This window comes from Pseudorasbora parva, chromosome 10 (genome assembly GCF_024679245.1).
Source record: "Pseudorasbora parva isolate DD20220531a chromosome 10, ASM2467924v1, whole genome shotgun sequence".
In the NCBI taxonomy this organism is placed as follows: Eukaryota; Metazoa; Chordata; class Actinopteri; order Cypriniformes; family Gobionidae; genus Pseudorasbora; species Pseudorasbora parva.
In genome coordinates, this window is record NC_090181.1 from 10,305,341 (window position 1) to 10,321,323 (window position 15,983).

The 15,983-nt window shown below is 37.6% G+C and overlaps 1 protein-coding gene across 3 annotated transcripts in view; it reads left to right on the forward strand.

Moving 5' to 3' along the window:
* Window positions 1-15,577, forward strand: part of ttc7b (tetratricopeptide repeat domain 7B) — a 53,934-nt gene extending 38,357 nt beyond the window's left edge. For 2 of the 3 annotated variants that reach the window (XM_067455131.1, XM_067455129.1), the window contains 4 exons: window positions 3,774-3,824; window positions 10,424-10,564; window positions 12,430-12,632; window positions 14,045-15,577. In XM_067455131.1, coding sequence (XP_067311232.1) covers window positions 3,774-3,824; window positions 10,424-10,564; window positions 12,430-12,632; window positions 14,045-14,266 — 617 coding nt within the window. In that variant the 3' untranslated portion in view covers window positions 14,267-15,577. The remainder of the gene's footprint in view (window positions 1-3,773; window positions 3,825-10,423; window positions 10,565-12,429; window positions 12,633-14,044) is intronic. The other variant, XM_067455130.1, reaches the window with a different exon arrangement.
* Window positions 15,578-15,983: the final 406 nt, after the last annotated feature.

Consider the following 15,983-nt stretch of genomic DNA (forward strand, 5'->3'; position numbering starts at 1 on the left):
TTTTCGGAGGCGTCTTTTTAAAGATTCCAGTCTTTAAAGACCATCAGGCACTAATGGAATTGTAATATGATCTGAACCATTCCAAGAAGCAATTTTAAGGCTGTGTTTAAAAAATGTTCTTGTTGAAAATACAGTGCACTGATGGCAATTAGAAAAAGAAAATGCTATTATGTGAATACGCATTCAAGTACTTAAGTACTGTTGTTTCAAGATCTGCAGAGGAGTTAGATGTAGCCTAATTATGTTGTGTCCAGTTATGGCTTGTGTCAGCTGTAAAAAGACATTAATTGAGTACAGGGCTGTTATAAGGCTCAAAATGTCACTGGCAGGATGATGTGATTGATGGTGTGGGTTCAGGGATCCAGTGGCCCATGAGACTGACACTAAGCTCCTAATCTCCACTGGCTCCTGGGGAACCGAAAGACAGAGAAAGCAGTGACATGCTATCAGCTAGCCGTTTAAGACCCAGGATCATATCCACACTTGTATCATCAGAGAGAGAGAGAATACATCAGGAGATTTCCTAGGTTACTCAAACTCACTCATACTGCCTTTTGTCACCTTTCGCTTCATCCAAGAATGCTTTCCTCCTTTGCCCCTGTATATGTTTTATATAAACATCTGTCTTGAGTAATCCAGTCAGGCAAGACAGATTGCTGTTTACATCTGGTATTTTGTGACAAGATTTTGATTGGGGGGGGTTTATACACTACCACTTAGTAAGACTTTGTGGTCACACTTTGGATTAGGGTCCACTATTAACTAACTATTAACTATGAACTTTGCCTTAATAAACTCTGAATCACGGCTTATTTATAATACAATGTAATATAGTAAGGTAGTTGTTAAGTTTAGGTATTGGTAGAATCAAGGGATGTAGAATATGGTTATGCACAATAAGGCATTAATATGTGTTTTATAAGTATTAATAAATAGTCAACATCCTAGTATTGTGCTTGCTAATAAGCAACTAGTAAATAATGAGAATTGGACCCTAAACTAAAGTTTTACTGATTATTAATTAATACTTTTATTCAGCAAGGACACATTAAATTGATCAAAAATTGACAGTAAAGAAATGTATAATGTTACAAAAGATTTCTATTTCAAATAAATGTTTCCACAAAAATATTACACAGCACAAAATTTTTCAACGTTGATAAAAATAGTAAATGTTTATTAGCACTAAATCATCGTATTAGAATGATTTCTGAAGGATCATGTGACGCTGAAGACTGGTGTAGTGATGCTGAAAATTCAGCTTTGCAATCACAGGAATAAATTACATTTAAAAAAAATAATAAAATAAAAAACATCTATTTTAAATTGTAATAATATTTCACAATATTAATGTTTTTACAGTATTTTTGATCCAATAAATGTTACCTTGGTGAGCATAAAAGACTTCTTTCAAAAAAGTATATCTTATCAGCCCTAAACTTTTGAACAGTAGTGTTTCACTTACATCAGTGTCAAAAACAGACAAAACAAGTTGGCAACTGTTGCTTCCAAATGTACTTTGAAAATTACATTTGTGACATTGACTGTTAACATTAATGTATTTTTTTCAAAACAACTTTTCATGCAAATTGATATTCTGAAAATATAATTTTTCCTGAAAAGTCTATTAATGGGATAGTTCACCCAAAAATGAAAATGAGCATATGTCTTTCAGACGAATAAATGTTGATTTATATTTTTTAAAAATCCTGTCCAATCCAAGCTGTATAATGGCAGGGATTGCTGCTCTGTTTTTTTTAAGGCCATAAAAATGCATCTGTCCGTCAAATAACGTGCTCAACCTGGCTCTGGGGGGTTAATAAAGGCCTCCTGAAGCAAGTTGTTACGTTTGTGTGAGAAAAATATCCATATTTAAAACTGTTTTAATTAAAGTTCAGGTCGATCGCCTTCCATGGAAAAGTGTTGAAAGTGCCTTCTCGGAGTTCAAGATGCGTATACAATGTCTGGCGAGCGTAACTGGCAGCGTAAGCCTTTGAACTGCAGAGGCACTTTCAACACTTTTTCCATAAAATGAATACAAAATGCAATTGGACAACTTTACTTTATAAAGTTTTATTTTTCAAAATAAATATTATTATTATTTATTTATTTTACTTACACAAATGCATCAATTGACGTAGCATTTTGTACCATAAAAACTGTGTAGATAAACAATACTGGCAATTCCACATTCTATTTTAATAAAAATATACATTACCTCACCAGAACTCTACAACAAAACTACTAACGTTATATACTGTATAAACCAAATGGCCGTGCAAACCCAACGCTTAGTGATAGCGTTCACAGGTAACGTTGGCTAAAGACAACTGCAGTGCTTTTTAATCTGGTCGTTCAAGCTAACATAAATAAATAAATTATACTTGCATCCATGGGGGATGATCCACTTCAGCCAGTCTGGCCATATCCTTTAGACGCCATACTGTGGTAATGCTGTCCATGTTTTCCAAATAGTCATCTGGTCCCAAGTGCTTTGAGCAAACACATGGATTCTTGTTTGAATCTACCGGTGTTTTGATATCTATGGTTCAGAGCAGCCAACCACTGATTCTTTCATTTCTTGATTTCCGTTGGTATTCTGTGAAGCATGATGGTAGTATAAACCTTCAGCTCACTATCACAGCTCTTTACTACACACGGAACCATGGCTAATCGCACAGTAAATCCACTACATAATTTGCCAGCTGCAACTCTGCATTATCTGCAACGACACAAACTTAGTGCCGGTCGCATTGGAAGTTACCTATCTGAGGACTACTTTCAGGCGCTGCGTAATATCATCATGCCGTTGAACCCATGGTACGACCGCAAACTTCCATGATTACTACGCAGGAATCAGAAAATAGTTCCTATTTATATCGGTATACAAATCTAAACTTTTTATTTTCTGTGTTTTCACAATGTAACTACAGAATAGTCAAGTTTTAAATAGGAAAAATATTATCTTTGAAAAAATATGTCTGGTCGTTTTTGAGAGCGATGCTAATATATGTATGCTAAAAGTGCTACCACAAGATGCAGAGATGGGCTGAATGGATTAAAAAAACGGTAAAACTCAACTGTTAAACTTGGAACTTGGAAAATGAGCCTATTTTCAAAAAAAGTGGAGTGTTCCTTTAAGCCTGAATTCAGCACTGTCCACATATAATCAGAGCACCCCAGAGCATTATTAATACCAGGTGTAAACTTTATTTCTCTCTGTCTGTCTTCTGTGAGGCTGTGCATGTGATCTGTTGAAACTATTCTCGCTGTGCAGTGTATGTGCATCAAAATCATTGTATTAACTAACACACATACAGCCCGACACAGATCGTAGATACAGGGCCATTACCTGCTCAGGACTCATGACACTTTGGTTTGTGGTATATAGAAAGTCAGACAGAATCAGTTTCTTTTTTTCGGTTATATTTCTCTCTGTATCTGCGTCTCATTTTGAAGGCTGAGTCCTCCGGAGGTCGCATTCAAAGGCTGCATACTTTATCGAGGCGGTCTTATTTGTAACCAGATTGCAAAGAAAGAAAGAAATGACAGTATTTTACACCCACAGCACAAAGAACAACAGTCAGTTTTATTATGGTTACTTTCCATAAATAAGACCTTCTTGATGACATCAAATGTGACCTCCGGAGGACGCAGCCTTCTAAATGAGACGCAGCTTTCTGTAAACTTTCTGTTGTTGTGTTTGTTGTTGTTTTTGTTCCAAATTTTTATGAGTAATTGCCCCCTTTTTGTTGTTCTTTTTGGTTTCCAAGGCAACCTTCCAGATGCTTTCTTTCATGGTTTTGACTCCTTTTTTGGGGTTTGTAAGTAGCTCTTGCTGTTACTGCTCTACCTCTACACACACTTTTAAACACACACCTGCTTTTTTGCCACGCTGGCCCTCTCCCCCTTTCCAGAGTGCACCCACCGCCTGTCTGTTGAAAGACTCCAACACACTCCGGCATAGTGTTCAATGGGCGCGTTGCGTCTTAACCTTTTGTTTTGCCCTCTTATTGTGTGCCCTCTCCTGGCGTTTTGTGTCCCAGGCCTCTTTGTGCTGGAGAGAGAGACATAAATGCACTCGTTTGGCCTCAGTTCTTAATAATTAAAGAGACAGTTGTATTCCTCCAGGCCTTTCAAACAGGGTTTAACACAGCTTAAAGCCAAACACTTATGGGTACAACTTAGTTTTAATTATGCTTTTTTATATATACTGTATATGTAATTACTATAGTTATCATTATTAATGGTATGGCAAGTATCACTTAGAAACTCGCGCAGCATTTATGCTACAGAGATGAATGACACTTCAATCCTGTATATAATATTAAAATGTTTTTAACTTTTTTCAATTATATTTTATTTATATATATATATATATATATATATATATATATATATATATATATATATATATATATATATATATATATATACAAAACAAATTATATAAATATATGTACAGTATATACATACAAATATTTCTTAAATATATACATGTATGTGTGTGTGTATTCAAATATATATATAATTATACATGGTACACACATATTATGTAAACCCAAACTTTTATTTTGGATGCGATTAATCACTATTGCATTTTTTATATATATATATATATATATATATATATATATATATATATATATATATATATATATATATATATACATTTGTAAAAAGTGTAATATTGTGAAATATTATTAGAACTTAAAATAACTTTTTCCTATTTTAATGTATTTTAAAATATTATTCATTTATTATTTTGGAGAAACCATGATACATTTTTCCTGGATACTTTGATTATTAGAAAGTTCAACATATTAATAATATTAATATTAGATATGTCTTTAACATAACTTTTCGATCAACTTCATGCATCTTTGATGAATAAAAATATAATTTTCATAAAAAACGGGAAAGACCCCAAACTTTTAAACGTTAGTGTATGTGTAATTACACACTGTTTGTCTCTAATCACAAAATCCCTATCTATAAAAGTTCTACAACATTGACCCTATTTGCTTTTCAGTTTAGTTTGCTTTATTGTAATATGAAGCGACAGTTTTGTGATTTTAAAAAAAATCTATAAATTGTTCTAAATAGATTTGGTGTTTCAGGAGAGCAGTGACCTTGTCTGAAATGTGTTCTTCTTTTTTTTTTTTACCATTAATCCAAAATTAGACTTAAGCTATATTAATTCATTTTGATAGTCCGCAGTTTAATCCCAGTTTAAGATAATTGTTTCATTTTATTTGAAACCTGAGTGAAGTCAACCGCATTTAGAGCGACTTTTACTGATCCCTTTAATTATTTTAACAGTTATTATTTATATGTTGATTTGTCATTAGGGACATTTGATATAAAGTGTGTGTGCGGTATCTGATGGAATAACACCCAGGTCCCTGGACCGTAGATTACGAGCTCTAATTTCCACTAGTGTCTCATATTTAGCAGCTGTTTCTAAACTCCTGGCTCTGTTAACAGAGCGATGAAACGTTTAAGAGGACGGGAGCAGTGGTGTCATGGCCGTGCTGAGAGGTGCTCATTTAGAGCCAAATGCGATAGACACAATATCCGGAAAGAATCGTAGCCTGTAAAAATCTAAGGTTGGTATTGTGTCCCACAAAAGTGGAATTAAAGGATTTTAGGGATTCGACTAATTAATTGCAATAAGATTGAAAATATTCAGAATTAAGTAGGCAAATTTAATGGAGAAAAAAAATTGCCCTGTTTTTAATAGAAATAAATTCATAGTGTAAAATATTTTAACTTACTGGTAATTATGAATTTGAATGTGCCTGTTTGCAAAAAAAAAAAAAAAAGTTATCGTACATTTTCTAGGATTACAACGGGGGGTGATTATAAACAAATGTAGACTTGCCGTAATTTACAGTAGGTTCTGGTGAAGAAAGTACTGTCTCTTTAAAAACATTTCTGCTTTTTAAATGTGTGTGATTGCGTGTGATGATGCTTTCTTACTCTTAGCATGTGGCTCCATGGTCACGCTCTTTCTGCAGCCTGGTCTGATGCATCATGGGTGTCTGTTTGAGTTTGCGTGTGCACACGCATGTGCTTAAAAGAGATGTGAAGTTGCTGACTGTTCATCTAGAAAGTTCTTGTCAGTCATCAACTTCAGCCCTACAGAGTGACGGCAGCTCTTGGACCCATCGACAGCCTCCCCTACTTCAGTCAAGTATAAGAATCAGTAGAGACTTGAAGGGTAGTTGACAGAAATGAATTCGAAATCATTTACTCATGTTGTTGTAACATGTATCCTTTTGTAGGAAACAAAATGAGAAGTTTAGTAGAGTGTCTATAAAAAATGAATGGGGACAGATGCTGTCAAGTTTCAAAATGACAAAACAGCTTGATAAAAGGAGCATATATTTAGAAAATAATGGTTTTCTTAATGTAATATATTTTAAATAGTGCTGTCAACGTTAACCCGTGCAATATTTTTTAGTTTAACACAAAAAATATTTAACGCAATTTTATGTAGTAATGCCACAGTTACACTAGACTGAGCATGCATAATTTCTTTGGACATTGCAACAGTCGTGATATGACCTCGCTCTCTGAAGCTTTACTGTAAAAATATTGTTCTTTTAATTTAGCCAAGTGGCCATGCCGTGACGCATCGATCTTCTACTGGTCACACGTCATCGTGTGATGTGAATTCGCAGCTCAGAGTTCACATACCCTTTAAAGGGGCGGTTACACTGCACTTTTCGTTCCATTGACTTCCATTTAAACGCATGTGAATGCATCAGAGCCGAAAAGTTTCACATTTCGCTGCGTTCCAAAGTTCAAGCTTTGTGAACTCTGAGCTGCGAATTCCCATCATGTGACATCGTGTCACATGATCCTTCAGAAATCATTCTAATAGTCTGTGCACGACGAACACAAATTTAACATCCGTCAAAAAGGTTTGGAACGACATGAGAGTAAGAAATGTGACAATTTTTACAGATTGTATATCTTTAAAATTGTATACAAGTACAGCATCGGGACAGACATTAAAGGGTTAGTTCACCCAAAAATGAAATTTGTCATTAACTCCTCACCCTAATGTCGTTCCACACCCGTAAGACCTCCGTTCACCTTTACACACAGTTTAAGATATTTTATATTTAGTCCGAGAGTGTATCCAAGTGTATGCACACTATACTGTCCATGTCCAGAAAGGGAATAAAAACATCATCAAAGTAGTCCATATGAGACATCAGTTAGTTCATTAGAATCTCTTGAAGCATCAAAAATACATTTTGATCCAAAAATAGAAAAAACTACTTTGATGATGTTTTTATTCCCCTTCTGGACATGGACAGTAAAGTGGGCATTGACTGCATACGCTTTCGGACTAAATATAAAATATCTTAAACTGTGTTCTGAAGATGAATGGAGGTCTTACGGATGTGGAACGGCATTAGGGCGAGTCATTAATGACATCAATTTCATTTGTGGGTAAACTAAACCTTTAATGACTGTTTGCTTGTGTGTTAAATTTCTCGGTTAAAAGTTGTTCATTCTTGTGAGTTTTTTTTTTTTTTTTTATGGCTGTGGTATAGGACATTCATGAAGAGATCCCCTGGTGGAAGCCTTTCAAACTTAGTACAGATGGGGTCAGATTCTCAGTGTTTGGTCCAGGGATCCATGGCTTTGTCCACTGTCGCCATAGAAACGCTTAACATAGGAGCAGCAACTATGGTTTTGACTCAACAGGCTCATTTCTAAAGAGAAAGAAACTGAGATGTACTGGGATCGATTTCAGTATGAATGTGTTTTATGTCCTGCTGGTCTGGTCGATAAAGTCCAGCCTATGACTCATAGAGACTCTTGAGGATCTTAATATGTTCCTCTGAACCCCGACAGGGACTTTAATGACCACACTGATGCCCAAACCACAGCTCTGCCGGGCACTGCACGTCCAGACAAATAGGGGCTCTGTGATCGCTGAACTGCAGGGGGCAATTTCATTTCAGTTCATCCAGTTCAGGAAACTGATGTGGTGTCTTCAGTTCATCTCCTGAATCTGGCAAATTGAAAGAGAGCTGAGGCCAAATTTAGGGGTCTGAGTTTATTGGTTAAAACAGTTAAAGGAATAGTTCACCCAGAACTGAAAGTTCAGTTACAAACCCAAATGACTTGCACTACTGTTCAAGAAATTAATACTTTTTTTATTCAGAAAATGTATAAAAGTATGATGGGTCCTTTTAAAGTGGTCTGCATTTTTAAAGGGATCATGAACTGCATTGTTTTATTGTTTTTTAATGTTAGTATGAATTTTACACCAAAAATGGTCATAATTTATTTTTTTCCTACCCTGATTTAATCCTCTGATTTGAATGCTCTATTTGAAGGAGTGTGTGTGTGCGTGCATGCGTGTGCGTGTGCACATGTTTTTCTAGCCCGGTGGGCACTTCAACCTGAATGCACACAGACTCATGGGGACTCGTGTCACTGTGGGGACCTAAATTGAGGTCCCAATGGGTACAAAAGCTTATAAATCATACAGAATGAGTTATTTTGAAAATGTAAAAATGTAGAAAGTTTCCTGTGATGGGTAGGTTTAGGGGCAGGGGCAGTGTAGGGGGACAGAATATATGCTTTATACAGTATAAAAACCATTACGTCTATGGTAAGTCTCCAGAAAGATAGCGTGCGTGCGTGTGTGCGTGCGTGTGTGTTTGTGTGTAAAGGCCCGTTCACACCAAGGACTATAACGATAATGAAAAATGTATAATTTTACAAATAGCTATACATTTAAAAGCTTTTGGAACCCTGAGAGTTGAGTCCACCGTGTTGACTCTTTGCCATGATATTTTTGTCCCTTGTGTTTCCTAAAGGCCCTTCATTCTGATATGTCTAGATGACTGGTGTTCACTTGTCGTCATTTTTTTAGAATCAACATTAGAATAAAAAAATCATTGTTAAAGATGATTCTTTTTATATGTATTATGGGAAAGTTATTAAATTTGACACACCGATAGAGACCCTCTGAACCAAATTTCTCTAAGAGTCTCTAACTCAATCCCTGTAGCGCTACCTACTGTCCAACTTACACTCACATTTATGGCAGCAATTTTTGAGCCATAAAGACTATTTTTCGGGCATTTTTAATTTTCTTGGAAAAATCTTGATTGAAAGTTGTTTTGTTAAACTGTTTGACGCAGAGTGCGCAAAAATAGATAGGAGGCTACATTTCAGCCACAATTTTGCGAATTCTGATCGTGATCGCCACCTAGGGGTCAGGAGATATTAAAAATGTCTCTTTTTGCTTCACAAAAAAAACAAAACTGTGGTCTTTTTAGATTCAGTGCAGCATGCCAAGTTGAACGATATCTGGCATCGTCCATTTTGAATTTTTCTGTAAAATTGTATATATTATAAAAGCTTTGGTGTATCCATGCCCTTAACCATGATAGTACTCAAAAGGTTTTGGGACAGCACCACATAGTGGTCAATAGTTATAATGGAATTTCCAAAAATGCTAATAACTTTTGAGTACATTGGCCTATTGTAATGAAACCATTACAATAGTCAGCCAAACTTCCTGTCCGCCATTTTCTCCATTCGCCATTTTCACTTTTTCAAACTCCTCCTAGACCGATTGTTCGATTTTTCTCCAAAATCGAGTCAGATCTTCTTTAGACCATGCTGACAGAAAGTTATGGATTTCTTGCCGATAGAAAAAAAACGTTTTCGTATACCACAGCAACACATTTGAGACATGATGCCAAAATGTCTCTGTGGCTATATCTCAGCATTGCTTAGGAATATTGACACCAAACTGCGCATGTGTCATTGTCACCTCACTCTGACCACAACGCATCAATTTACTCACAGCACCTATTCGTCGAAAGTGATAAACCATTAAATCAAATTACTAGTGACCATTTTGCCTAAATCATCTTATGTCTTTAATTGCTCATTGTCATGGTCTGATGCTCCCAGCTATGTTGGCATGACTTGCGTGTTCTTTGTGCTATAATTGCAGCTTGCGGCTATATTTTTTTGTTGTATTAAAATTGTAGTAATTTTGAAATGTGCTTGTCATTTTTCTTTTATTTTTTTAGTTTGAGAAATTTTAGTACTTAAACATATTTTATTTCAGTTGTCAAGACAACAGTTCTCTTTCATTTATTTTGTATTTTATCTCATATTTGTTTCCATTAACAATTTGTAGTAGCTTTAGTTTTAATTTTAGTTAAGTTAACAATAACTACACTGCTGAGAACAGGGTTTAGTTATGATCAACTGCTTTTTGGCCTTCGTGTGAAAATAAACATAATGCTATATCAATGTTTTCACTCTGAAAGGCATGACCTCTAAAGGCTGATGTGGATTAATGACATGTATGGGCTGGCCATATATGTAGATGCTCCAGTGTCATCGCTGACTGTCCGTCTCTCCACTGCAGGCTCCGTCCACGCCACTTCCATAGCAGCGTCACGGGTGGAACAGGCGCTGTCTGAGGTGGCCTCCTCCCTCCAGAGCAGCGCTCCAAAACAGGGACCCCTCCACCCTTGGATGACCCTCGCCCAGATCTGGCTGCATGCTGGTATAAACCGCACCCATAGCACTCATTTGCATCTAGTTGACAAGCCACGCCCACATCATATTGTTACACTGCATATTCTGTAGCCTTGCTATAAAATGCCTACTTAATTTATAAACAAACTGTAAGAGTACACCCCATTCAAATATAGAAAGCGTATTCCTCACTGCTTTCTGAACCCAGGTTGTTATTAATAGCTGCCTTTGTCCAAACAAATACATTAGGAAAACCACATCCAGCAGGATCGAATTACCCATCTGGATACTTTTGCTTTCTTTCTACAATCACCATTTACAGATAGACAAGCAATTGTGCATATTTGTGAATGTGGCTGAATTAAATGCAGTTAAGTTTAGGAAAGCTCTGCATCTTCATGGACATGACGCTAGCAACTCTAAGGTCATGGGTTCGATTTACATGCCCAAAAATGTTTTTTTATGCTCATACCTTGGCCTGTTGACTCTTGAAGTTTTCATATTTTGTGCATTGGTTCATTCACAGCAGCGACTACATCTGAATGCCACTTCAGATGCAGTGCAGACATGGCTTTTGTTGATCCTGGTTTAATTTGCTTGGTAACAGCCCGTTAGTGTCTTACTATTCTATTTGAATGTATTGTTATAATGGTTGGTTGGTCTATTTTTTTCTAGGCTTGGTTGTGTTTATGGAGCGCAGTATAACATGTTTTAATAATTCTTTTATTTATTATTTTTTATGACTTATTTTTCTTATATTTTACCTTTATTCCACACCGCTGTCTCCACTGTCCGTTGAACGGCTCGTTTGCTTCCTGCTTCTATGAAGCCCATCCCTCTGAAAAAATCCATTGGTCTTCAATTGGTTAGATGGCCAAATGTAGTTTCCTGTATTTTTATTGGCTGAAGTGCCAAGCACAGGTTGTCTGGAAACGCCACGCCCCTTACCATTACGGGCAGAAGTCACATCTGCGGTGACTAGCAAGGGTTTATGATGTCACCAACCCAGGAAGAGGCTCGTTGTAGTCCAAACCGGCCATTTTTGTAGGCAATAAACTGCCATAACTTTAAAAGACAATATCTCTGTTTCCATTGTTCTTTCAGCGGTGATCTTTCAGTAGGTGTCAGCACATCGGTGTCTGTCATTGAATGAATCATTCAAACTGCTTCAAATTAGTTCAAAATGTCTGATTTATAAAAATAAAAAAAATAGGCTGGTCACTGTCATTATGAATGGGCAAGGCAGAAATTTTGCCTTTATAATTAATTGAAATAAAAGTTCAAATTCAAGTACTAAAATCACTGAAAACTAAAACCAAAATGCAAATAAACACTAATAAAAATGTCAAAAGCACATAACAAAATGACTAAAACGAATTAAAATTAAAACAATTTAAAAGTAGTCAGAATATGAGTAAATACTATAATAGTACATGAGTAATATTAAATCTGGGGGAAATTGAGATACTAAAATTGGGAAAAGTGTCTCCCAAATAAAAATCCTTTCATTTGTTTTCTCAGGATAAGGCAATCAACTCGGTTACTAAGACTAGTTATTCTTTAACCAGCTTGACTGTCTTTGAGCCAAGTAAGGGAACCTTAGCAGAACTTGGCACGATGAGAGAGGTGTCAAGAGTGAAGCCTGCTTAGTAATCACTTTCCCTGAGTTTGTTGGCTGGATGAAGAGGCAGCCATCAGTTCCTCTGTCTCATCACTGTTTTTGAACTATTAAATGACTGAGGCTGATAATGTAGCTGACAGCCAGTCTGAGAATCCCATTTCTTCTGTGACTCGAGATAAGAAATATACCCAACAATCGGCCCTGCCAACAATGCTTCTTTCTCTTTTTACTCTTTATCTCTAATTTTTCTGTCTCTCTCTCTTTCTCCACAGCGGAGGTGTATATTGGAATGGGAAAGGCGGCAGAGGCGACAGCGTGTACGCAGGAAGCAGCCAACCTGTTCCCCATGTCTCATAACGTGTTGTTTATGAGGGGTCAGGTGGCAGAGCTGCGGGGGAACGTGGACGAGGCCAAGCGCTGGTACGAGGAGGCGCTGTCCATCAGCCCCACCCACGTCAAGACCATGCAGAGACTGGTGAGCACTGTTTCTATCCACTAACACAAACCCTTTTGCAGTTTTACATATTCCTTAAGGCATGATTTCGCATGTTTGTGCAGTATAAAAAAACATTATGTCTGTGAAGAGTCCTCACAAAGATGGTGAGCTAGACGTGTTTGTGTGTGTGTGCTGCTGTCTCAGGGGAGGTGTGTGTGTGTGTCTTAATAGTAAGCAGAAATGTCATGTCTCATAAAGGAACTCCCCTGTAGTAGACAGCAGCAGGATGAAGTATTGCTCCCGTCTCTGTCAAATCTCTCTCGCGTTGACCTTCCTGTGTTTGTGTGTGTGTGTGAGTTTGTGTGTGTGTGTGTGTATGTGTATGTGTCTGTTAACGTGTTTGACACGGTACTAACAGTGCATTATTCCTTTATTTGACTTTTTATCATTTTAATATGTGTCTTATCTTATAAATACCTTATAATAGTGTGTATTCATTGCTGTAATTCATCCCAGGGGTGTTGTCGGGTTGAGGTCAGGACTTCCTCCACACCAAACTCACTCATCCATGTCTTTATGGACCTTGCTTTGTGCACTGGTGCGTAGTCATGTTGGAACAGGAAGGGGCCATCTCCAAACTGTTCCCACTAAGTTGGGAGCATGAAATTGTCCAAAATTTCTTGGTATGCTGAAGCATTAAGAGTTCCTTTCACTGGAACTAAGGGGCCAAATCCAATCTATGAAAAACAACCCAACACCATAACCCCCCTCCACCAAACTTTACACTTGCCACAATGAAGTCAGGCAAGTACCATTCTACTGGCAACCGTCAAGCCCAGACTTGCCCTTTGAAATGCCAGACTGAGAAGCGTGATTCTTCACTCTAGAGAACACGTCTCCACTGCTCTAGAGTTCAGTGGCGGTGTGCTTTACACCACTGCATCTGACACTTTGCATTCCAATCTGTCATGTAAGGCTTGGATGAGCTGCTCGGCCAAAAAGTTGACTCTGCAAAAAGTTGGCGACTTCTGCACACTGCACCTCAGCATGTGCTGACCCCACTCTGTGATTATACGTGGCTTACCACTTTGTGGCTGAGTTGTTGTTGTTCCCAATTGCTTCCACTCTGTTATAATACCACTAACAGTTGACTGTTGAATATTTAGTAGTAAGGACATTTCACGAATGGACTTATTGCACAGGTGGCAACCTATCCCGCTGCCACGCTTGAATTCATGTTGTTTGTTTGTTTAGTTTTTTTCCCCATCCAAATTGTTACAAAACAATATTATTAGGCAATATTAGGCTAAAAGGTATGTACAGTTGTTGGGAGGGTTTTAATTAATCAAGATCTTGATCTTATATTTCCTGACACCTGAATTATAATTTTTTTACTAGCTGTTGTAAATCCTCCTTCTCTTTTGATTTGTCTCGCTCTCTCTCTTTTGCAGGGTCTGATATTGCATCAGCTGCAGAGGTACAGTCTTGCAGAGAAGATCTTGCGTGATGCGGTGCAGGTGAACAGTACGGCACATGACGTGTGGAACAGTCTGGGCGAGGTGCTGCAAGCCCAGGGCAACGACACCGCCGCGACCGAATGCTTCCTTACTGCCCTGGAGCTGGAGGCCAGCTGCCCCATCTTACCTTTCACCATCATTCCCCGCACCCTCTAAGACACTCAGAACAAATACCTCTGTCCGAGGGTCGTGCATGAACCACAGCCCTTAATCACACACAAACGCCCAGCCCTGAAACTTCTCTTCTATCCTGGAATGCCTTTCCCACACCTCTAAACTTTTTATCTGATCTCAGATTCGGATTAGCAGAAAAAGAACTCCGATGGACACGTTTATCAGTGTGGACTTTTCTACACTGCTTCACTCTCGTTCTTTTTCCCCTCCCCTCTCCCTTCCTACTTTCTCTGCTAGAACGTCCTCCTGCTTTGTGCATCGTAGTGGTGCCGTCCATCTTAAATCCCCGCTTCCTTCAGCACTCTCATTGGTCAGTTTCATGCCACTGTATAATTGGACCAATGAGAAACCTGTACAAGCTTTTGTCACAGTGAAGCGGGTGATTGATGCAGCGGTTTCATCAAACCACAGTGCTTCCTTTTTGCCCGAAACATGTCCTGAAACATACAATCTCGAGATTAAAGTAGCTGTGTCGTACGAACCAGTAATAACACTGACGCAGAGCCGGTCAAAAGTGTCTAATATGTGTGCTGTGTGTTAAATGGACGGTCAGAGTGTGTGTGTCCTTTATATGTGTTATTATCCAGAATATGTGGCGTGTGTGCGTTTATTTTGAATGGAATACTTGACGCTGTTACAGGGGATCACTGTTACACACACACACGCATAATAAAGATTGTGTTTCCATGCTGTTGTTCCTGAGGGCAGGTGTGTCAACCTTGTTATGACTCCTAGAGAAATATTACGCCCCCTCTGATCAAACACTATTGTTTATATACTGTACAAAACCTAAAGCAAATGGAACATATGCCAAAAGAACAACTATTCTAAAAGCAAATATTTTATCTTGGTTCTCGTTAAAAGAGAAGATAAATCTAGTTTTGGACATTTCGTTTTGTTTGTTGGTTTATTTTTCCACATGTATCATGATTGAGAGGTTAAGATTTATATTATTGATTTATCAGAGAAGTGTTATATTAGATGTTTATTTATCTGTGTCCAAGTGGCCGTGTGTTAGACGGGTGAAGACATGTATTCGGTGTGTGTGTGTGTGTATGGTGTGTGTTCCTGAGAAACAAACTTGAGGGGTGTTGGACTGTTACAGACAGACACATTGAACTCTCAGATATGCAAACTATCTTCATAATGGTCAAAGTGATTTCAGCCATGTAAGAGTGAGAGAAAGGGGAAGATTGTATGTGTGTACTTGAAGTCTTAGCAGTGTCAATCACAGGGGCAAACACAACTGGAAAAGCTGTTTTATGATGTCAATAAATGATCAATTGTGAAAAGCCTGTTTTTGTTTGTTATTCCTTTTTTCAGGATGGCTAATATCGATTTGAGAATTTTCTTCTTTCATCCAATTGCATATTTATATCTTGCAATTGTGTCTTTTTCATAGTTGCGACTACATATCTCAAAATGTCACTTTTTCTTATTCTAGGTAGGTGGAAATGGGCTTCAATACAAACCGCAGTCTGTTCTCAAGGGGCAATAGAGATATCTTCATGTGTGCACCATTAAACTGGATGTGTTATTCAGGTAAAAAACAAATATGTCAAGTGAAATCTGCTTTTGTTACTATTTTGCCCCTTCCTGATTTTTCCTATTGAACTGACTGTATTTAGCCTGTAAAATTTAATAGAACAATGGTAAATGTGTTAAACCACACCTTAACTCCCTTTCACACTGACCGCGA